The following is a 23400-nucleotide window of genomic DNA, read 5'->3' on the forward strand; positions in this document are numbered from 1 at the left end:
CTATCTATCTATCTATCTATCTATCTATCTATCTATCTATCTATCTATCTATCTATCTATCTATCTAGCTGTATCTATCTATCTATCTATCTATCTATCTATCTATCTATCTAGCTGTATCTATCTATCTATCTATCTAGCTGTATCTATCTATCTAGCTGTATCTATCTATCTATCTAGCTGTATCTATCTATCTATCTATCTATCTATATCTATCTGTCTATCTATCTATATCTATATATCTATATCTATCTATCTATCTATATCTATCTATCTATCTATCTATCTATCTAGCTGTATCTGTCTATCTATCTGTCTCTCTATATATCTATCTGTATCTGTCTATCTAGCTGTATCTATCTGTCTATCTATCTATCTATATCTATCTATCTATCTAGCTGTATCTATCTATCTATCTATCTATCTATTTGTCTCTCTATATATCTATCTGTATCTGTCTATCTAGCTGTATCTATCTATCTATCTATCTATTTGTCTCTCTATATATCTATCTGTATCTGTCTATCTAAAAGTTACTGATAATGGTGCCAAGATAAATTGTACATGTGTATAAACAGCACGTGTCTGCGTGTAATTCCCTGTGACAAAACTAATTATAGCAGGTTATATCTTTTGTCATGGAAACATCTACTGTTTCCCGTTTTCTGCCCGAAGATTAAAAAAATTACTTAACGAAGATTATATAAAATGCGAAACATACTTACCTAATACCGTTACCGTCCACCTGGAACATTGCTTGTTCTCGATTCTAATTTTTTACGGGTCTTTACCCGTATGCGCACCCGTCACTACGGTATGTCTATAAAAAAAAAAAAAAAAAAACTACTTTTGTCTAAGAGATAAACTAAATGGTATCACTGTCTATCAAGACCAGTTCGGTGGCTCGATTTATGCCCAACGATTTGCACCGTTTCAGTTTTTGATCTGGAGGCTGCTCTGCAAGAACATAGTAACATCCGCTTATTCGTATATGTTTTGTAACCACTTATTTTTCTCCTCTTCTTTTTACCGTAATCACTGTTTGGTCAAATCATGACGATAAGGCTGCTGTGAGGGATAAAAAAAATCATTATCATCATCGGGATCATCACATACAGCGGGTAGCTTCACCTTGTTTATGATACGAGATGGATGATATGACCGGCAAAATATGAAGAACACAGTCAGCCGGGCAGTTTGAAAACGATAGTGTGGTCTAGCTGACAGCGACGCTGTCGTTGCTACCGTCACTATGACGATGATCAGTACAATCAGGTTCACTGTTGACGCTATCGTGTCTTGGTGACAAATCAGACCAAAAACCAGGTTGGTTATGCGCGTGGTGCTGCTACTAGTTGGTGCTGTGTAGCAACCCTCAACGGTACGAGCCAGCTTATCTTAATATCCTGTGTCCACGGAGTCCCGCTCCTGATCTGTTCATTCCTTCAGTTTTTCCGGCGGCAGTTTGTTTGTCGGTGGGAGAAAAAACCCGAAGCGAAGGCAGGGCTCAGTAGAAGGGGATGGAGAAGAGGACTACCAAGACAGACAGCGATACCCGTAGCCAGGAAGCGGAGGAAGACGTCCAGCAGCAGCGGCGACAGCACGAGCAGTATCTCACTCTGTCAAATGCGCACATCTGCTCGAGCCGTGTGTGGATTAAGCCGTGTACAGAGAGATAGCACAACAGATATGTACAAGATGAGTAACGAGATCTGAGGAAACTAAGCGTTCCGTCAAGCCAGTGCGGCTCTCCCATTGAATGCAAACGGAAATTTTCCGTTTACACAGAACATACTTCCGCCGATCCACAAGAAGGAATTCACTCTTTATGTCTATTGCAAACACCCACATAACGACTAAAGCTGTTAAACGGTGAAGCCACGCTCATTTTAAACGTACAATCAGGTTCTAAAGAGAAAGACATTCTATATATCGTACAGGTAGTAACCATAATGGCAGCAGTCGGACGTTATTTCTGTTTGCCGGTTGAAGTTCGCATCGATCGCAAAGCAATTCAAATTCGGCAGGCAAATAAAAACAAAGGTAAAAACCGCGTACGGTAGTGGCCCCCATACGTTCACGTAGGCCTTTCTCGATTACACTGGGTCTTTGTGCCTTACCGTTGCACAAAGATTTCATTGGTTCTTACTTTCATTATTTGTCTTGCGTCCAAGTTTTATTGCATTACCATAAACAAGACAGGCGCAGCAGCAGTAGCAATAACAGCCTCATCTGAACCATCATCACCATGGAGAGTTTTGTTGTCCACATGGTACGCCTCTAGTGTACGTTGCAGCAGCTGTCGTGCCAGCTGCTAGCGTTATAAGCGCCAACCGCGCAGTTATTTTTCTACTTTGAACGCCTACGGTTTTCCTATGACTCAACAATTCTGTAACGCTCTCGACGTACGACGACGCAAGACGGAAGCTTTTACCGAGTTGGGCTGGGACATTGGTTTTCCACAACAACTTAATACTTTACCTAGTACAAGAACAGCGACGCTGAGCTTAGACTTACGGGATTTTGTGTGTTACTTCGTCAGTGTGTGTTGATACGACATAATGCGTAAGGGCGCGCCTTATTTTGGCACCTGCATACAAAAAAGGAAGCTCATATTTGGGTATAAACGTCGTTGAAACGCAAAAACCGCTGTTCGTTCCACGGTGCTCGAGGTACTTTTCCGTCTAATCGAGAAATGCTCTTCCCCTTAAGTAGTTCCTGTGGGTAATTCGAACAGACGGAATTTGGAAAACAAATACGATAGTCGTAGCGACCCTTACACGGCCTTACACGACGAACGCCCTAGCGGCAGTAGGTGACTATCATCGTTTTAAGTAGAAGTGGGTGAGGCCGGACGAGCTTCGAAGATAGCGATTAGCAACAAAACACGGAGGTCTATGGGAACGATACGGCGATGGGTCGCGCTCAAAGTAAATCGATTACCGGTCGCAAGAGATCACAAGAGCTAGCGTTTACCTAATCTTGTTGCCCAGTCATATCGAAAACGTGTATGTTTACTGAACGGTACAATTTGTTAATGCTACAAATATACGTGCGTTAGCTTGGACTTTTTTTTCTACTAAGCGCGACTGGATTAATATCACCACGATTACTCCATTTGCTTCTTTTGGATTAATCTAGCTGGTTGCTACTTCGCCGTGGAATTGTCGTTATGGAAAAATAAACATATATTTTTTTACCGTTCAATTCGTAATCATAGCTGGGCAATATGTCAAATATGCCCTTGCTATTCGTAAATATTTGCCCAAGGGTACAAATCGCTATGGTGCGATGTACTCATTCTCGAAATCACCTGCCGAGCCTTTACGATCGCCAACCGCTACATTCTGTTATGATGTTCAATACCTATTTCCTCCTCGTACGTAATCTTCACAAATGTATCTCGTGTACGGCCGAAGACATGCTGTGTGCAATGGTCCAATATACGTTAAGAATTTTTTCAATGATTTATCGACAGTTCTGGTGGCGGCTGCCAGAGGTCTTGATGTGCTTGATCTTCTCCAACAATACGTATAATATGACGACATAGTACGCGTCCCCTGCTGCCATCCGTCAGCGACAAAGCGGCGACGGAAACGGCGGCGCGGCGAGGCGGAGATGAAACGGAACGTGTGTCTTCTTCCATTGGACAACGAGCTTCTTACATAACATCTTCGCTGGGTAAGATCTCTTTCGGGCGGCGTCGGCGGCGATAAGCTCAGCCCACCTCGTTGGTCGTCCCAACGTACCACGGAACGGTTAAGAACATCAACGCCTCAACGCGGCAGAGGCAGAATTAGAAACGATAGGAAGAAAGGAAACAAACGGTGCGTTCTTGTGTGGCGGATAGCCTTTATTCTTCGATTCATGCCTATCTCGATTTGTTAACATGTGATTAGTTGTATCATCCGTTCTGGGTTCGCCACGTCGTTCCGTGTCGACAAAGAAATAACACACACAGAGAGCGGTACCTATCGTCAAGCGAGTAAACACTTCGTTTCCATTCTTCCTTCGTCCCGTAACCATAAGCCACGAGTCGAGTTAATCGAAAGTGGCATATCGGAATTGACCGCACATTAGTTATTATATCGTTTATCTGGTTCATATTCGACGTATCGAGAATAGGTTTTGTTCATATTGAGCTGAGGACATACGGAAGATAGAGCACTAGTGGCATCGCTTGGTAACAATATGGTGGCTGCCATTGTGCCAATGATACATAGCCTGTGAGCGGTCAATGACAAGACGCTAGGCAGACTGATTATTATTATCCACAAGTCACGCAAACCTATTTCGAGCTGTAGAGACGAGCTGTGGGCTTATTCAAAAAGCTTTTTTTTTCCCCACAAAAGGGGTCAACAATATAACAATGTTACTCAAATCAAGAGTGTTGCTTGAGTGAATCGGATTCATTTTGAATAGTTCATGCAACGGAAGGCCTTAGCACCATTTATCCGTATTTTTATTTGAAAGAAAGGCAATGTTTAACTAGTTTTGTTATAACTACATTGGTTTTTTTAAACTATTTTGAAGCATCGGTTGTGAACTATTAGACGCCGTCACATCGTTTCTGTGCCGTTGGCGCGGTCGACATTCGTTGCAGTTGCCTGCAGAGATATGAATTTCACAATAAAATTGAATGGGTGTCTGAGACAATGGTCAAAGCAAGGACAGAAGCGGCGCCGAGGGCAGCGACCGTAGACAAATAATTATTGAGTTAAAACGAAACAGAAAATAAGTTCACATAAAAAATAATTTCCATCCTAATCGTACTTAATTAGTTTAGAAACACTTTTTTAACATGCGCTAAAAATAAATAGGAGCTTGAATGATGCGAGAATCTTTGTCAGCTTGATCCTGCGCATTCAATATAATTTCCTTTCACATTGGCCTTCCATTTGATTCTGGATTCTGTGGACTCCCTCGCTCCTGGACTTGATTTCGAAGATGCTGTCATTGCAGCAGCATGCGTTTCCGTCCGTCCATTGTCGTCGCCATCATCAGGTCGTTTATAATCAACATTATCACAAACATCATGATCGTGATGATGAATAAGACAACGACCAACTATAAGAAAACGGAAAAGGGCAAAGTAATAGCGTTGAAATCTTCTCGCTGTTTGGTCGTTTGGTTCGTAGCAATGGTCGTTGTTATCATTTATTTATTGCCCCGCGTAGCGCCGTCTAGCGACTACGTTGACTGGCGGCTACGCAACCGTGAGCAGCGGCCGCAGAAGTCGAATCAACAGTGTTTCTTGCTCCTATAGCTGCCGCTGCTGCTATAGAAGCCGTTGCAGGCTTCACCACACACAACAAAACAGAGATATATTCAAATATATAATACTATACACACACACACGCGCGGACGGACGGAGCAAGCACTGAAGCCAGGTCCTCCTGTGATAATCTCCTCGTAACACCGCAATCGCATCACATTATGAACGAACAACCCAACATAGTCCAAAACCCAGGCGAAACCCAAACCGTCCGCCGAGTATCAATTGCGTCAACATTAGCTCCTGTCGTGCGTGGCCCCACCACCGTACTACGCACTCAGCTTCATCCAATAGCAATGTTGCTACTTTTCTCTCTTGCACAAGGAAACAATAACAATAGTCTCAGTAGGCCCAGCAGCGAGATTGGTAACCGTCGCGGCGTATCACGTCAGACCTGTGATATTATAAGTTATACAATAACCTTACTGTGTTTGTTGATTCCGTTGCTACCATCGCTATTGTCGTAGGCTTACTATTACGTATTACAACGTTTAACGACTTGTTACTACGTTCTCCCAAAAAGACGGCGAAACCGTTACGGGTACAACAAGAAGAAGGCGACTACGGAAAGCCAAATTAGCCTGCGCGCAGGCAAACACAGAAACTAACACGTTCTCATTTAGACGCGGGCATACGCGTATGATAGATACGGAACTACAGAGATACGCCACAAAAGTGGAAACGCAAGGGTTTGGAGACACGGACGCGTAACATGCCCCTGCTAACGAATGACCAAAAAGCAAACCCATTTTGTCTCGCTTTATTTTATCTGATTTATTTGGTGACAGGTTTCGTAGTAGATCACTGCGAGGCCCTTTGTTGTCGCAGTGGTCGCTGTTAGCACTATCGTACACTATACTGCCTTTCACCGTTTCTTCACGGTCTACACTGTAGGGATACAATCGCGTCAACGCTGTCACCGCCGCAACGTTGTATATGTATACAGATATGAAGATTCGAATATATTGGAGCTATCAGATATAGTAGTATTAACATAATTAAGTGTGGTTGCTTGAATACAATACGATAGTTTATTTGTTCAATGGTTATTTACGAAGAGAACGGCCGACGCCAGTACAGGCATGCAGGCGACTTGGCACTATCCCGACGTTAGCTATACGTTGATTAACTAACTGCGAAGATAAGTACTCATGCCGATATAAAAACGTCTATATTGACGTACGACGGTACAAACGAGTGGCGCACTATACCTTCAGTACGACGAAAAGCGGGTATCTGCTAGTCAATAATGATTTTCCTCAACGTATACATTTACGTGAAATTACACAAGCAGATATGTTTAGCGAAACGTCCCTTACAAGTTACGGCTAAATCAAGACCCCGTTAAAACCGATAATTAGTCTAATTTGAGAATAATGTATAATTGATGTATGACAAGTAGAATATATGTAATACCAAAAAAAAACGCTCGACTCCATAATAAATACATTGATCGGCGCTCAGCAAGACCAAACTAGATCAAAAAGCAAACCAAAGATCAGTATGGTTGGCTGTTAGGGGAACAGAGATTTTTGCACTCAACAAACATACTAAAACGTGTGTTCCGCCAGATAACTGTTTGGAGTTGATTGAAGTAGGAGACCTCCACGACAAAAACCGGACCTAGCGCACAGACAGTTTTGTTTCTTAAAAACGCAATTACGTTATGATTATGTACATCTTTTCTTGTAATTTATATATGAATAGGTGTTCTAGAAAATTGAATTGTAAACATCTTTGTAATTTTAATCACATATAGATGTGCACCTTAAATCATACCATTATAGTAAATGGCTATTCCCGAGCCTTTTTCTAAAGTTAAAGAATGTGTACGTGTTTGATCCCTTTCAGATGCATGGTTACGATCCCTCCGGGCCGGTGGCGATGTCTCTCGATTCAAGCCACACTTATCTGGCAGGATTGGACGATTCAACGTGCCATCTGCTTCCGCGTTCGCCCTCGGAAATGTCATCCACCACTAGCGACTAGCCTACAGCTGCAGCTCTACATGCGCCCCTACTATCTTTACTACGACAGTCCACTAATCGGGCAACTGCACTACCTATTGCACAACAACAACAACATCATGAACATCAAATATCGCATTATAACAACAACAACAACAACAACAATAGGGCATCTTCCTCACCGTCGCCGACGGACGTCGCCACGCTAGCGTCGCTTTGCAAAACACTTTCAACTATTCCTGCTGCTATTACTGCTGGTACTTTGAATATCGTTCCTGTCCTTCGTCCTGCAACATCAGCATCGATTGGTCATTGCGATGGTGATGCTGTCGATGATGACGATGACGCAGTTAACGACGGCGAAAGACCACCATCGACTGAAACAGCGGCGCCTGAATTGACCGCCGTTCAGCATCGTGGCAGTCGAAGAAGCCGCGGGACTCGAGGCATTCGTGGACTTCATGGGGCTCGTGGAGTTCGTGGACACCGTCACAGCGGATCTAGTGGTCATCAGGCGACGGCAATCCAAGTGGCAAAACGAACCGGCGGCCGGAGAGGTAGACGAGGCAACGATTAATTAAACAACCGGGTTCGAAGTAAGTTCGGAAGGCAATGACCCAACCAGCTTATATATCATTCGGAAAAGGAAGCTACGTACACTGAATGGATAGATCAGATGAACGACGAAAATGCAAGCCAATGAAAGAAAGCTATTAGAATGAAAGGCAGAGAATTTCGTGATCGACTAACGGCCAACCATAGATCACATACGACACGGTGGTGCCGGGAAAAATCAGTAGGAAAGTAATGCTTCTGCCACTACTGAGAATTATATGAGGAAATAATAATACTGATCATAATAACAATAATAACGATAGTAATAATAATAAACAATAGTAGTTATAATAACACTATTCAGTGTAGCATTTTTCCTCAAAAATAGTATCGGGTAATGACCCGGCCATCGGAAGGTTTGGGGGACATTGTTTCTGATGACTACGTCCGCGGTCCGGAATAACGAGTAAAACTGTGAAGATGTCGATAATGAATGGACGGTGATGGCGATGGCGATGCTGTACAGATGTACAGAGACAATAAAACACGAAGCATCTTGTTCCGTAAACGCAACCAGCAATGGCGTCGTAAAGGATAATGAGGCATAAGCAATCTGTGATCCGGGATGGTGATGATGGAATAAGGCTAGCGCAATGGGGCTTGAGACTGAAACTGAACTACAGAAACTAACTGGCGGGTACCAGAAGCTCGGATGAAGTTTACCGCCAGAGAAAATCAATGGTAAAAAGATACCTAGGAGAGAAAGACTTATAGCGATGTCGATGAAAACCACAAAACTGCTGACATGAAGCCGAACCTGGCGGCCATCGGACCATTACTGCAACTATAATTGTAGCAGAAGTGACTTCAATATGAGAACAGGCAAAAACTTGCTATGAAAAGAAAAAGATCAATAGAAAAAGGAGAGAACCAAGGAAAAGATATTCCTAACAATGTACTTAATATATTATATATAAATATAAACAAATAGATAAATATGGTGAGGCGATATATATATATATACAGGGAACGAGAGAGAGAGACTCACAAATTATTGGGGCTCTTGTCAAATATAGCTACCCGGACAGCACTAACTATCCAGCGATTCAACATCGGAGGAAGCAGATAAGTGGTGATCGTCGATCAATTGTGGTACACTTAAGAGTAGAAATAAGCGCTTATTATAGCTCATATTATTATGATATAATCTAAAGGAAAAAAATAATTAGGTGGGCATTGCCGTAAGCACTTGTGTGCATTGGTCCGCGCACGTTCGTTAGTACCATACATTCCGATTCAAACCAAAGTTATCAACGTTGGTAGTATGATGATCACATATGAAACAGTCAACATCTGCCTTCTCTGTATGTGTATGTGCGTGTACATAGCTGAATCACGAAGGTCCATAATGAAAAGACAACATTTGTCATCTAGACTTGCTAAGCGGGCAAGCTGCATTTTGTGTACATAAAAAATTAATAGCCTAGAGGAAAGATTATACCGTTTGGGCAAAAGGAAGTAAAGATTGGTGGTTAATGGGTGTGTACTAGAAAGAGCAAACGGACATAACCAAGGAAATGTCAATCAGTTACAAGAATACGATGAGGGTGCGTCAGGTGACAGGTGAACTTGAAATAGAAAATAAAAACGGAATAATGAGAAACCTCGATTTGTCGCGTCACTCTGAACCTCAATTAAAGTACCGGTATTTTCGAAATCTCTTACCACATAGACGCGTATTCTAAAACGCCAAAGATGCGCCTGGTGGTTAATGGAGGGATATCGGCACTGAGTTGATACGGACGAAAGACGCTTGAAGTGATGGCAAATCGAGGCAGATGAAAAAATCGCGAAGATCAAACAAGAGAGAGTGACCAGGTAAAACGAGGTTTGGGCAAAGATGAGAACGATAGTATCGTGTATTTGTAGAGTATGTAAAGACGGTCAATGGTGTGGTCCCAGTGATTGGAATATTAAGGAAGTTCTAGACAAAGGGTCAGCCACAAGCTGAGAGTGCATTTCACAACTTGTACCGATTCACACATTGTCATTGACACTGTCGGGATTGAGATTGTAACATCAGTAGTCGTCGGTCCTGAGCAGTCGCCAGATCGGATGGCAAATGAGTAAGGAAGAGAGAATTCCGATTCTGGCGGATCAACCAGGTTCGACATTAATCTTAAATCATGATGATTAAGAAGAATAAACTGATTGTGGTTTTCGATATTTCTCTGAATGTAATCATTTGCTTTATAAATAGTGTACTATTGTAATATGTATCGAAATTTAGCCGTCAGTGCTAGAAAAATATGCTCCCGTACTTATTATCTTCTTTATAATGAGATAATAAATTGAAAGAAAAAAAAGATCGTGCAAAAATATTAACTCAGATTCATTCTAGATGTTTTGAGTAGTTTGAGGTAAGATATGCTAGAATAGTAGAAAACAAGGTTCTGTATAATTAGCCCAGTCCCATGACACCGTACAACCATCAGTCAATTGTGACTGGCTTGTCACATACGAGACGACAAGTTATCCATCTTTGTGCCCCTCACGATTGTATCACTGATTCACTTTTATTGCTAAGAGTAGAACCGGTTCTCGTATGCGTTTTCAATTTTATCCAACTTAGCTTGAATTGAAGCTCAACACCGACAGATACATTTGGTCTTCCGTTCTCTCTGTGGGACTGCAACCATAACATATTTTGTTGCTTTCAGTACTACTACAACCACCATTACCAGTGCATCTCTAGCATTCGAAACTGTGACAAATGGGGGAAGAACTTTTAAGAAACATGATTTTGATACATCGTTACAAATAGCTCATCCCCAACGAGCGCTCGCCAACCCGTCCGCTTCGTAGTTTCGGCTTGCTCTAACCAGCTGATCTATCATCTAATAATGTATCTTTCTTTCTTTCTTTCTTCTTAGTTACTTAGCTATTTACTTAGAGAAGGGTGGCAGCCAGGTCACAGCCGACATCGCAAATACAAAGAGCGCGCAGTCAGTGACACACAATTGTGAGGGTTTGTCGCTTACTACAGGCTATATGCTATACACGTGGCGTTTTAGAATCAAGCTATCAACAGCTACTAGAGTTTGACCGCCTAACTCAGCAGCCTAAGAATACAATTTTATGTTCGCTTTCTCGTTCATCCCACAACTTTTCTACCTGCACATCCCTCTTCCTTCTACCAAGAGGTCTATTCTCCCTAGCTCCAAAAAAGGTCGCACATCGTAGCATCTCTATGTTACGGGGTCCTCATACATGTATGTGTACCCCATGCATGTCACAGTCGTTCCCTAACCGCTACGGTTATACCTAAACCTCCCATCTCTTGTCCCTTATATAGACTCCCCTCATCATCCTTCTCCCCTACGCCCCAAGAGCACCGCACAGCGTTGCCACCCTGTCCATCAGAAACCCATCACAGCTTCGATAACTGTCGAAGGGTCGTTCTCTTTGTGTTACCAGGGAAGTGGGGTTATAAAAGGGGAGAAAAAGACGATAAGCTGAATCCCCACAGCGATTCTCGTCAGTCAACAGGGGATTTTGCTACATGGGAAGTTTGATAAAAGGAAGTATAGTAGCTGGATATCTTTCGAGAGGCCGAGAGTAAGCAATAAGGAAAGCGAAAAGGGGAGATGACGTTGTGTTTGTACATGCAAAGTGCATTTAGTGAAATCTCGCCTCAACATCCTTTCCAAGCGAATAGCCGCAACTAACACATAGCGGTCACATAGATTGGAGCAAAAGATGGACGATGAGATCCCTCGCCCCCCCCCCCCCTTCCTGCAGGTTTTCCGAAAGGAGCCGACCGAACGGCCAACCAGCCCGACCAGAAATTGATCATAAGAAGTGGTCAAACGACATCAAATCGGTAGCTCTCAAGATAGTGCCTTCCTGTTTAGCATACTTTTAACCGTTAGGCATGCAGATAATTATTTTACGGAATAAATAATACTAGCGTTAATAATAATGCAGCCGCAAACAATTCATTTGTAACGCCATTTTAATAATAACATATAGTAATAAATAGAGCTACAGTTATAGGCTTATGTGCTACGCTCTCTTAACAAAGCTGCTTACCACATTAACACGAGATGAAGAATGAATAATAAAAATTGAAAATTATATTTAACTCTTCGCATGACACATGTACTGTGTTTTCGGCCGGCAGAATATAGTTTGAAGAAATATTATTTACTTTAGGCCATTTGAGGATCACACGTAAATAAAAGCTACTATATGTGCAACTTGCAATAAACAATATCGTTTTACATTACTTTATAAGAAGAATTTATTACATAAAACATGTAATAAAGTCACCCACCAGTGAAAAATGATTTAACACGTGTTATATATATATATATATATATATATGACTGGTGCATAATGCACCGTATATTGAAATGCATATTTTGATACTACAATGGAAATCCTATGTCTAATTTATTAAATTCATGCTAAAAAACGAAAATACCCTACAAAATTGAGCTGAATTTTATTGCCGTCAAGATGAACCGTTGGGAGTCAGCGGGTTCAGTACTACAGAACTTTGTAACCACGCAGGTACCAATCACCCTGTTCCAGAAATGGCGATAATAAATAGTTGAGTAATCAAGTAAGAGAATTTAGTTTAAACGAGCCTGTGATCATAGACGCTACAGGCATACTAATCAGCTACACACGTAACGTACCCAGGTAGCACTATACGTAAGCTTATCGACGACGTTTGCGTTAAAGGAGTGAGTAAAATCGTCGGCAGGCTCAATCAGGCACCATTTAAAGGTAGTAGAAAACATCATATCTCAGGATACTCGTTAATGTAAGCACAAATGGCTAGATATCAGAGCACTGTAATGATTACAGCAGTAAACACAAATTGGTTAAGTTAATCTGAAGGAACAACATTTCAGATTGTATCTATTATCTTTAATATATTACACGAGTCGGAAATACGTATACAAGGGCGTTATCTGTCAGACTAGTAGGTTTTGACAATAGGCCTCTTCTTAGACACATTGTGCAGCACCCAAACAGTCATATTATAAAATGAAAATAACAAATATTGTCTACGTGTAATCTCACTCGTCCGGACGTATTCAGCCGTCTGCTTAAAATAAGTGAAGAATACGTTAAGCCAGCGGGTGGTTCTACATTTCCTATTCGTAATATAGCATGTACAGAATTGGTTCGCAGACTTATTACTTTACTACAGGCTATGAGCCTTATGACTAAAAATATATTGTACCAAGGTATGCTGATAATAGCGGAGTGAGCTTGTTTTCCTGAATCATAGCTGCATAGATAGAGTACGCATCTAAAGGAAAGAATTCTGCAGAGTAAATTTGCCAGTTTTATTGCACGATAAGTACAAAAAACATGGTCACGCATATGCAGAGTATATGCGCAGATATCTATATGTAGAGTGAGCAAATTGATTAGGTTTTTTCTCGGACATCTTTACGACGATTTGTGAATGTTTGCAACGGAAGAGCATCTTAACAGCACTAAGCTGTCGATAGGCTTACGTCTAGACGGAGTCTAGCCTACATATGCAGTATTATAGGTAGGAAGGCTACAGACATTTATGGTGATTAGGTGTCACTGCGCAGTTGATGTTAAGGGCTCATATAATTTGAAGCAACTATTAAGCTCTGGTTGAAACTTGAATCTTCTTATGCTTATGAGTGTTGCACCTTACTAGCACCACCGCAAAACTAATACAAACTATAAAGTACGAATATCCGAGAGTAAACCACTAAATTTTAAAGGTGTCTGCAAAAAAAATCAACAAACAAACATGTTTTTTAGAAGGCCCTCTGTTCACTCGCTCATTCATCCGCTAGCATTTAGCTGCCAGACCCGGTCAAAAGACCGTCCCTGGTCTATGAGCCTGTGATGGAGCCTAAAGAAAACCTAACAACCACGCCTTCTTCTCTCTAGCAATAGCACAACCCTGACTATCAAGGCGTAGAGTTGTCAATGGGTTTGCACCACTCCACACAGTGGCACGAGCGTGCTTTCCCTGTGGAACTACCTGGCGCTGTACACTCTCACCATGACTCCCCTCGTCTCTGTGAATCCCCCAGGACTCATCTCTTTCCTTATTTTCCTCTGAGAGTATGCTCGCATCGGAAGAGCGCGCTAAACCGAGGGCTAGTATAGATAGCATAACATGCCTCGTGTCGAGCCAGTCGCAGTCAAGCTGCTCGAGAAGCGCATCAACAACCTACCTACATATATACATAGACTTAACTAGCGCTGTGTACGACTTGCTCCTAGCGCTTCCACAATATAAAGCAGGTCCGCTGCCGTCTGCGCAGCCTCGTCGGCATCCATCTATGTGTGTAGATAGATATAGCCAGAACCAAGGAACCGACGATGGAGGCCATAATTTGATAAGGAGCAATGAGATCAGCGCACCTGGTGGGCGTGCCACCCTGTCGCCTCTGCGCTAGACTGAAGACATACGCAAAGCTGTCTCTCTTTCTCTATTTTGAGTGCCATTGTGCGAGTCCGTTATTTTGCACTATACGTTCTACTTGTGTAGGTACACTATACACATACGCGTATATATATATATATATATATATATATATATATATATATATATAGATAGATAGATGTCTATGTGTGCATTTATGTTTTGCGCTCGCCACGGGCAGCAAGCGCTGCTCAATCTAAATAGTGAATGAACGACGGTGCTTCGCGCTAGGAATCAGTTTCGCCTTTGCACGAGCGAGCGGTACTCCTTCGGCACGGTTTGCTATACTTCTCCTAGGGGTATATGTTGTAGCACAATAGTTGTTGTAATCTTGAAGGAAAGCCAGAAAGGCGGAGAACATGGAGGGAGAAGGGCTGCACTCGAACCGCGAGTTTTGAAATGGACTTGTTAATAGAGATCGGAAAGGTGGAGGTGTCATGGTTTGTCGGCAGGGTAACGCGCGTTCTCGCAACATTAGGAGGAGTCTCTTTGATCTCAATTTACTTCCCTGTTTGAACTAAACGGGACCAAGGAAAACTAGCCAAAAGAAAACATCACATGAGTGGGGATATTCCTGCTATTACTGTCACCACACAACTAATACAACGCTGATAAAACAGGCCAAACAAATAATCAGCCATTACGAACGACTAGTCCGCAATGGTTTCTCCTTTTCTGTAAAAGCAAACATTTTAAGAAATCAATACTACCTATAAAGTATCATTTATGCTAATCAAATGACTATACGATATTCGTACTATTAACCAGGTCTCATAATAGGGTATTTGCTTGCAGGAACATAAAAGGACATCCATACATGTTAGTGTTACAGGGTTACTCATTCGTGAAGTGGGAATTCCTAAGTACTATCGCTATGTATTCTACTGAATGTAATGTCTTACTCGGGTACCTCCATTATGTAATTTCCTTTCAAAATGTTTATAAGGGGCTTCTATGGCGGACAGTATTCTCTAGGGAACTTCAGTCGAGTCTCGTCGCATAGACTGGAATGGTGGAGGTATATGATAATAGTTTCGGTTCCTCACGGCAAACAGCGGCATTTAGGAAGCTTTGTTTTTAGCAGCAGCGCCGACAATAAAGTGACGCATTTTTCGAATAAAACTCATCGAGTTTTCGCAACATAAAGGACTTTAAAATGGCTTTGCATGAACCATACATATGCCACTATTCACAGGAAAACAAACTTGTGCCAAATTGCCTACAGTCCAATCGCTTTGAACTTTCTAACTAAGCGATGGCCCCGAATGGGTTCGAAAGGTTGATGAATCCGTGACTACAGGCGTAAAGATTAGAAAGTTAGAACATACATTTTGTCAAAAAGTCCAATGAGTTCAAGCTTTTGACACAGCTCAACAATAAAGCAGCATTATCTGGTAATGCACATAAATATTATCTCGTATGAAATTCACCGCAATCCAAAAGAAAGTGCTTGCCTCGTAAAACTATTAGAAGTGGCGAATGTTGGGTTTTAAAATACCATCATCGCGTCCACAGTAATTGGAAGGTCATAGCGAAAAGAGATCGTGTGGGTCACAATAATGGATCTTTTGTGGCCGAAATCGTGTGCGTTTCCGAGTTCTAACTGTGTAGCACCAATATAAATAATAGTTATTAACAATAAACCTTCCAATCACACTTAAAGAAGCTAGAAATATTTCAAGTATATTCTTTGGCCATTGCTGCTCTTAATCTTCTCCGCAATCGACACATCCGTTTATGCGAAACTATGTGTCCACTGCTTTATCTAAGGAGTGGTTCTAGGTATCATTCGATCACTTTAAAATTTTTTCAAGGGATAAAATATAGATAGAAAATGCATACAATTCTCGCTAGTGGCATTGAAAAAGTTGTGGACACTTCAGACCACTTAACGAACCGGTACAACCACCTAGACCTATTTTATGCGACCAACTCTATACTAAGTTGCAGTTAGTCGTCATATAAAAGTAATGTATTTTTCTGCATTGGTTGTTTCTTCACTAAAACGTAATTGGCATGTAGATTATCTGGCGAAATCTCGGCCTATTAGTCGCCTAAACAATCGGAAGTCGTTGGCCTCCAAGGTAAGGACTATACGACGATGCTATGGACGGCATGCAGGATTAATCACCGTTGGCCATAAATTGCCAGACTTACGAGTTGAATTTACACTTGGCTATACACTTAAAACTGGAAGAAGGTATGAGGCTATAAGGAAGGTTTAAGACCTATTTTCAGGTACCGAGTTGAGCGCGGACAAAGGCAAACTTGGTTACAGCATACTTCTTAACTGTTTATAATTACATACCTCTTGTTTTCGATTCATTCGAACAATTCTAGCGATTGGCATCCACATGTAGAGTTCTAGAGGTCAAAAATAGGCCTCATTTCGGCCGAATGCAATCCTAGTGGCCATATTGTGCTATATGCACAATGTGTTTGCTGCGCCATAATTATTATTTTCGCACTTTAATTATTATGTTTTATTTTGAAAATGTGATCCAGTCAACGAAACTTACAATTTATTAAACTTCACTTTATTTATAATCGTTTGGCATAAAAGTAAAATGAAGCAGGAGCGCCCGCAGTGAATGTTGCTATATATATATATGTGAAATCAAATACGTATAACAGTTAAGTAATTTCAAAGGCACTAAGGCAAGGTTTATATTACCAAGCCGAGAGACATTTTTAGTGAGCTAGTTTGCATAATGCGCTTTTTTAGTAGTCACTATATTAGGAAGGGTTTGTTTCAACTAGACGCGTTTATTAAGATGTCCTACGTAAATTCACATGCTTCTGAAAGGCCCCATGTTAGCACTATGGGATAACCCAAATTTCGCTACCTGGAACACTATTAAAGACATGTCGTTATAAACTATTTGTATCATTCCGGGAAACGCTCTAGGCAGCTAAATAAATAATAAAAAAATTTGATACGTTAAATACGAAAAGATGTGCTAACGTTTACCGCGGGAGGGTAAGTCCGAGGTCGAAATAGGGTTGTTTTGAAACACCGAAACTAAAACTTAATGAATCTTAATAAGGTTATTTAATAAATTCAAGTCAAATTATGGGTTAACTAGGAACTATCCTTTAATAAGTTAAGGCTATTTTAGTAATCCTAATATGTAATAGGTAATAATAATATAGGTACTTTACCGGCAGAACGGACAGCAGAAGCTTGTTTAGATGTTTGATGCTACGATTTCGGCAAAACGTGATAACTCTGTCAACTCCTCTGTCCGATCTCGATAATCGGAGCATTGACGACTGACTCGGTAATAAGTGATCATAATTTTCTCACGATGATCACAACGTCGCTCAGGGCATGCACTCTTGCAATCTATAAAAAAAACCGCTGTTATAAAATAATACTGGTGTTTAGGTGAACAGTGAGTTCATTGAAACGGGACAAGTAATATCTCTGCGGACCTTTAAAGGTTACAAAACAGGCCTTAAGGTATTACGTAAGCTTGCCTACGTATAAGTAACATAATGGGATAAATATAAATAGAGGAAAGCGTTCGAGTGTGAACCTAGAAATCAATCTCGTTCGTTGGTTAGTATCGTTTATAGGACGAAAGTAATGCAGGTTGCATTGATTCGAATATCTGATAGGTAAAATCCTGTAGATGAATAGATATTTTATTTTTAGTTCAAGTCGTGCACTTTACTCTCTTTCCTTCCGCTTTTCAATCGAACGTGTGTCGATTTCCAGGTTAGGGGTAGCAGTAACCGCCCCAGCAAATAAGTGCGAAGGACGCGGCGTCCCAAATCTTTGATAAGCATACGAAAAGTTGAAAACAAACGAGATTAGAGTGAACGACGTTATCACAGTGAGAGCATCTAGGGGGAGAGGCGGAGGTTGGTAAGACCACTGAGAACTCCGACGCTAGCACCTGCTAGTCTAAATGGCAGGCTCATATTGTACATCGAACCGACATAGCATAGGAAATCATTGCGCTCCGCTTGAGCGAGCTCAACGAAGGGCTTGGAAGAGCTCTATGACCGGGTCTAACTGTAGCTTGTGTCCAGCTCTTTGCACTAGAATCGGCTATAGACGGTGTCCCCTAAATGTCGCGATGCCTGCTGATTCGACCTCCGTCCTTCGCGACCCCGTTCTTGTTCATCGTCGCCTTTACCACCACACGCCGGTTTGTCTAATGAAATTAACTTTAGCAGATGGAACAGCGCTGTTTGACTCGGTTCACTTGGCATTAAGATGCCTTTGTTCCCCTCAGACCCGTAGAGATGTCAGTGGGAAGGCAGAAGCAACGACCAGGAAGCAGGCGCCGATAGAGATTGTCAATAGTAGAAAGCTTTTTCTATTTTTAGAGCCTTAGTTGAGATTTTTACATATTATCCAATATTAAGGTTAAGACAAAGCGACTGTTTAATAAAAAGAGAAGTTCGATGCAAAAAAATGTGACGCAGGGAAAGTGGAATACACATTAAAACAAATATGGCTTCGTACAGGATTAAATGCCCTTCATTAATACCTAAAAAAGTGCTTATTTCCTCTAGGTAAAATAGATTGTATTATTTAATCTGGATGCCCTACGCAAACTAATGTGAGGCTGTAAATACTAATAACATACTGACCACACGTTTTAAATACATCTGGGTGTCCGTTACAGGAATGAGCGGTCGTCTGGGGAGAAGAATGTCGACTGTTAATTGGATCGTCCAGGTAAGCTCCAACGGTCAGTCATTTCACGTCCTTTTGCATTTTTTTTTTCCAGATCATTGCGTTTTTTTGGCAATGTTAACATGCTATCAGCTCAAAACGTTATTCTGCAAGAGTTTTTTTCCTATATGTTGTTTGGCGCGCCATACTCTTATGCTTTCCAATACCGCACGACGCACGAATATTATGACAAAGTTAGGGGCGGATTAAAAAATAATATTTAGAAAATAAATAACTGGTTCTAAATAAACGCTATAATTGAGACGGATGGTATTTACATTGAACAAACATGGCCGCTAGATAGAGGACAGGTCAAATAATTGGTCCGAATATCTGTTTTTGTTTAGAAACAGTTATAGATAGCAAGTATTTGGTCACCTAATTGCGCCAACACTGAAAAGAGAGCTAGTTATACAACTACCAGTTATATTACTTGTGCTGTTAATACGACTGTGTAATATGGTACAATAAATAACATTTTTCTCCGGTTGTTGCTAACGTGACCTGCTTGTATAGCACTGTATTTTAGTTTGTTATGGTTTACTACTAATTGCGAAAGTAATATAAATACACGATGTTTTCAATCGCCTTAAAGACGAATTCCGGTCAACGCGGGTAGCCTATTACGATGGTAAAGCTTCGTACTTATCAACAGCTTACTAATAATAAATTATACGTGTTGCACCAACCCGAAGGTACAATATGTAGTCATCTTACATTTTTTTTAATTCGAGGACGGAACACTTTCTACCCGAAATGGTCGAATTAACTTCTCTGATATGTAAGGAAACATACTGAACTCATGTTATAGTTAGCGATGTCATCCCTTGTCGTTTACCCTAGACACCAATTACGACCTCATTGTAAAGCGTTTATTTTCCTTCAGTATGTTGACCCGTGTTAGCTTTTCAGTCTAGTCTACCAATAGCTTAACTTAAGTTGTTTTACTTTTTGAACGGCTTATACGTGTTCATCAAGTAAGTTAAGCGGATATTGTTTCCGGATGGAACTAGCAATAAATTGAAAGGCATAGTAGCGCCCGTAATGGGATCCGAACTACGAGCAATGGCCGATAACCCCCTAGAAGTTGTATCAAATTTCAACTTTAAGATTGCATTTGAAGTTCATCTTGCAGCAGAGATTTTCAAATTTGTAGGATCTCGACGATGTCAGTCACGAGCGAGCCCGCCTTCTAACCCACGATGCATGAGTGCGTTCATAGGCATACATTCGCCCACGTGCAGAACTATACCGGCAAGGCATGGATGCGGTGAAGGCCACTAAGATTCAGTTGATGTCGCCTGTCGGCTTCGAGATGCGGGCTGTCAAAATGTGCTGCTAATCCTGTTTCGTGTATAGTGTTCCTATCATCACGAGCAACAGCTGCCATGAGCTTGCAATATGAGCTCCATAATCCACTAGGGGACAGGTGACCGCTAGGGTTTCAAACGGGTCGATACAACCCACGCAGTAATAGTGGTTACGTGCACTAGCGGCCAGAAAAAGAGGTTTCTACGTCTTCTAGATAATAACATTTTGCCATCGCTTATTTAACGCCTATAACAAATCAGTTGTGTGTTAAAAAAAAAGCCTATATTTTTTTTAAGAAATAGCCCGTGTAGCGTTACTATCAAACGAGCAGTACTTTGTGATAAAAAAAAAAATTAAAAATCTATAATTGCAAGATCTGTTTATATCACCTCTGCTTTCTAGTTCCCTAACAATAGTATATTAGTCGAAGTTCGGATCTCGCTAGTAGCTTCTGCGTTACATGTTTCATTTCTTAATCCGACATGATCACAGATGTTCTGCCACAACTCGCGTTTTGATCAGGTGATTACATACCTCCAAAGGCTGGTCTGGTCGTAGTTGCTTTTTGATCATTAAAAAATATTTTGTGTCATTTACTAGAAAATATTTTACTGGATTTCCTAGACAGGGGAGAATGAGTGCCCATTTCGATAATCATGTATCGTTGTCAGCGAAGCTAGATGTGTCTTTTGTGCTCAGTTTAATACACTTGATGTTTGCTAAAGTTTGCCATTGTTATTAAAGTTAGTTTAACTTCTATTATACGTGTGCCATTGATTAATGATTATCGGTATCGACAAGCTTCTGAGCTGAGACGATGACCCAAATATCGAACTTCAATGAATATGCAACGAAATGCCAATGTCTATCTAACTAGCTAATTTATACAATATTGTCAATATTTTTTTTTTATCAACGATATTAGCACACAGTATAACATCTAATTTTGTGTTTACCGCACTGACCCTGTTGTACTACTGTCTCCTTGAAAGGTAGCAGAACTTTAGGCCGGCACAACAGCAGCAGCAATGGCGTTAAATGACCTTTGAACGATAATTCTCTTTCTTTCATTAAATTTGCTGACAGCAAAAGCAATGTTTCATTCGAATTAAATCTATCGGTCCATTTACACGGTGCATTGCAAGCATGGAAGCGAAAAAAAACCAAACAGCTTTTAATAGCTACTTCAATTCTCGTGGTTATAGTTTCACTGCGACCCTTCCCACTGACACTCCCCTTAGCAGGTGGTGTTCCGCTACAGTAACCCCATGCAAAATCTTCATATATGGCCGTCCCCCATCGTGCAGCGCAAAGCACCCATCGCTGTACCCTCGCGCACGACCTCCATAGCGACGTCGCTCGTACACCGTAGCCCGCACTACTGGAGCATAGCTACACATGTTTGTGATAAGTCACATTATGGCCTCTAAGTTGCTCGCTGAAGAGGAGAGAATTCGAGCAGTTTATCGACGGCCCACTTGCTATGTCATATGAGGCTACGAAAAGCTCGGGGTCACTTGCACGAAACACGAAAGCACTATAGAAATGGAGAAGGCCCGTGGAGAGGCAAGTAAAATAATAAAGCAAGGGCGGTATTACAGTCAAGGAACGCACAATGCGTTTCTTCTTCTTCTGCTGCAGACGCGCCAGTTGCTGTCCGGAACGATCTCGCACGCGCGTCTGTCAACGGCAGAGACGATTCATTGCCACGAGCGTCGCTCCATCCGATCACTCGCCATCCCTCTGAACAGGGAAAAGCCGGGACCTCTGAGGGACAGATGTCCGCTTGTAAACTACGATGAAATCGCAGGATGTGTCAAAGTACCAGACAATACTAAATAGCGATAGGGAAGGTGTACTTAGACTAGAAGGCCTATGGTTAAATCGTTGACTCAATGAGCAAACGAAAATTCAAAGGCGACGGGGTATGTCGCTGGTTACCGCGAACAGCATGTACTGCAGTATACTACTATATACTTGTAAAACGTTATCACTATGAGCGTTGTCTGTCATCAACAGTACGGCCGCCATCGCTGCAAACCGCGGCAATAAGGTCGAGCCTGGGTGCTCGCGGTGACAACTGCTGTGGATGGTCCTGTTGCTATACGGACAACACGAGCTATAATATATGGCAATCATCTACTAGTTAAGATATCAGAGACGCATCATTTAACTTGACTTATGGATAATAATATAACTTATTATATATTATTTAGATGCATTCTGACGATGGGTGATGCAGCAGAAAGTGAACAATGCCAACTCTGTGGTATTGGCAAAAGTCGCACGAGAGGCACTGGAAGTTTCTACCAATTATTTCATCGTGTTGGCGGGTAATAGTATTAACGATATCTGCTGTTACATTTGTAATGTCTCACGAGACAGAGGACACACACTGAAATCTTGCTTGGGGGTTATCTAAAATTGGCATGTTGCTACCTCCGAAATCAATAGTAGTATTAGTTTCATTTAACAACGTACGTCTTGCCAGAACCATCAACGCAGCTTGGCAGAATATTCCTACCCTCCATATACACACGTACACGCAACAGTGAATACGTTTCCAGCTTTCATTGAAATCAGCTTTTGAAAGATCGTGTATATGAGATCATTCTAATAGTGTTCCATACTCGATTCGTTAGTTTATCGGACACCATCTGCTGTTCCTTGAAAATTTAAACGCGGTGTATCCTCAGTTTAAATCCTTTTCGAAGTCAACCAATATAGCTTGCTTGCTGTATCTCCTGAGCAACACTTTGAGCCTAGAAAGCAGAAAAGAGTCGAAAGAGAAATCACGGTGGGTGGTTAATTAAGCTCGAAAATAAATTTGCGGGTTTTTACAACGCCGACTACTAAACTATGGAAGCACACAGTTATGGAACCGCGTGTCTCGGTTTGTTTTCCGCCTAAATGCGCTCATTAACCTATTTGAACAGGATAAAAAAAATGCTATTTTGTTAACCTTTCAAATGTTATCGGTGCTTTCTTTTCTGCTTGTGAACACGTTCATCGTTGACCGGGTACGAATTCGCAGCCCAACATTCTGCCATCGGGCAGAGTCCCCGTACGTAGCGTGCACCTCGGTGTTAATTTGCGTAGAAATGTATAT

General features: G+C 41.4%; 1 protein-coding gene and 1 long non-coding RNA gene across 3 annotated transcripts in view; one reads left to right on the plus strand and one right to left on the minus strand.

Annotated features, from left to right (window-relative positions):
* The window catches only part of tup (LIM1_Isl and LIM2_Isl domain-containing protein tup), a 93412-nt gene extending 83385 nt beyond the window's left edge, over positions 1-10027 (plus strand). The window contains exon 7 of the mRNA XM_022838734.2: positions 7127-10027. Coding sequence (XP_022694469.1) covers positions 7127-7264 — 138 coding nt within the window. The 3' untranslated portion in view covers positions 7265-10027. The remainder of the gene's footprint in view (positions 1-7126) is intronic.
* Positions 7675-23400, minus strand: part of LOC111263556 (uncharacterized) — a 17556-nt gene continuing 1830 nt past the window's right edge. The window contains exons 1-4 of one of the 2 annotated variants that reach the window (XR_015312349.1): positions 23254-23368; positions 18896-23053; positions 17453-17636; positions 7675-7742 (exon numbers count right to left, since the gene is read on the minus strand). This is a non-coding gene — a long non-coding RNA (uncharacterized LOC111263556). Of the gene's footprint in view, positions 7743-17452; positions 17637-18895; positions 23054-23253; positions 23369-23400 lie in introns of those variants that run through there. The other variant, XR_015312350.1, reaches the window with a different exon arrangement.

Source organism: Varroa jacobsoni, unplaced genomic scaffold, assembly GCF_002532875.2.
Source record: "Varroa jacobsoni isolate VJ856 unplaced genomic scaffold, vjacob_1.0 scaffold_773, whole genome shotgun sequence".
Taxonomy (NCBI): domain Eukaryota; kingdom Metazoa; phylum Arthropoda; class Arachnida; order Mesostigmata; family Varroidae; genus Varroa; species Varroa jacobsoni.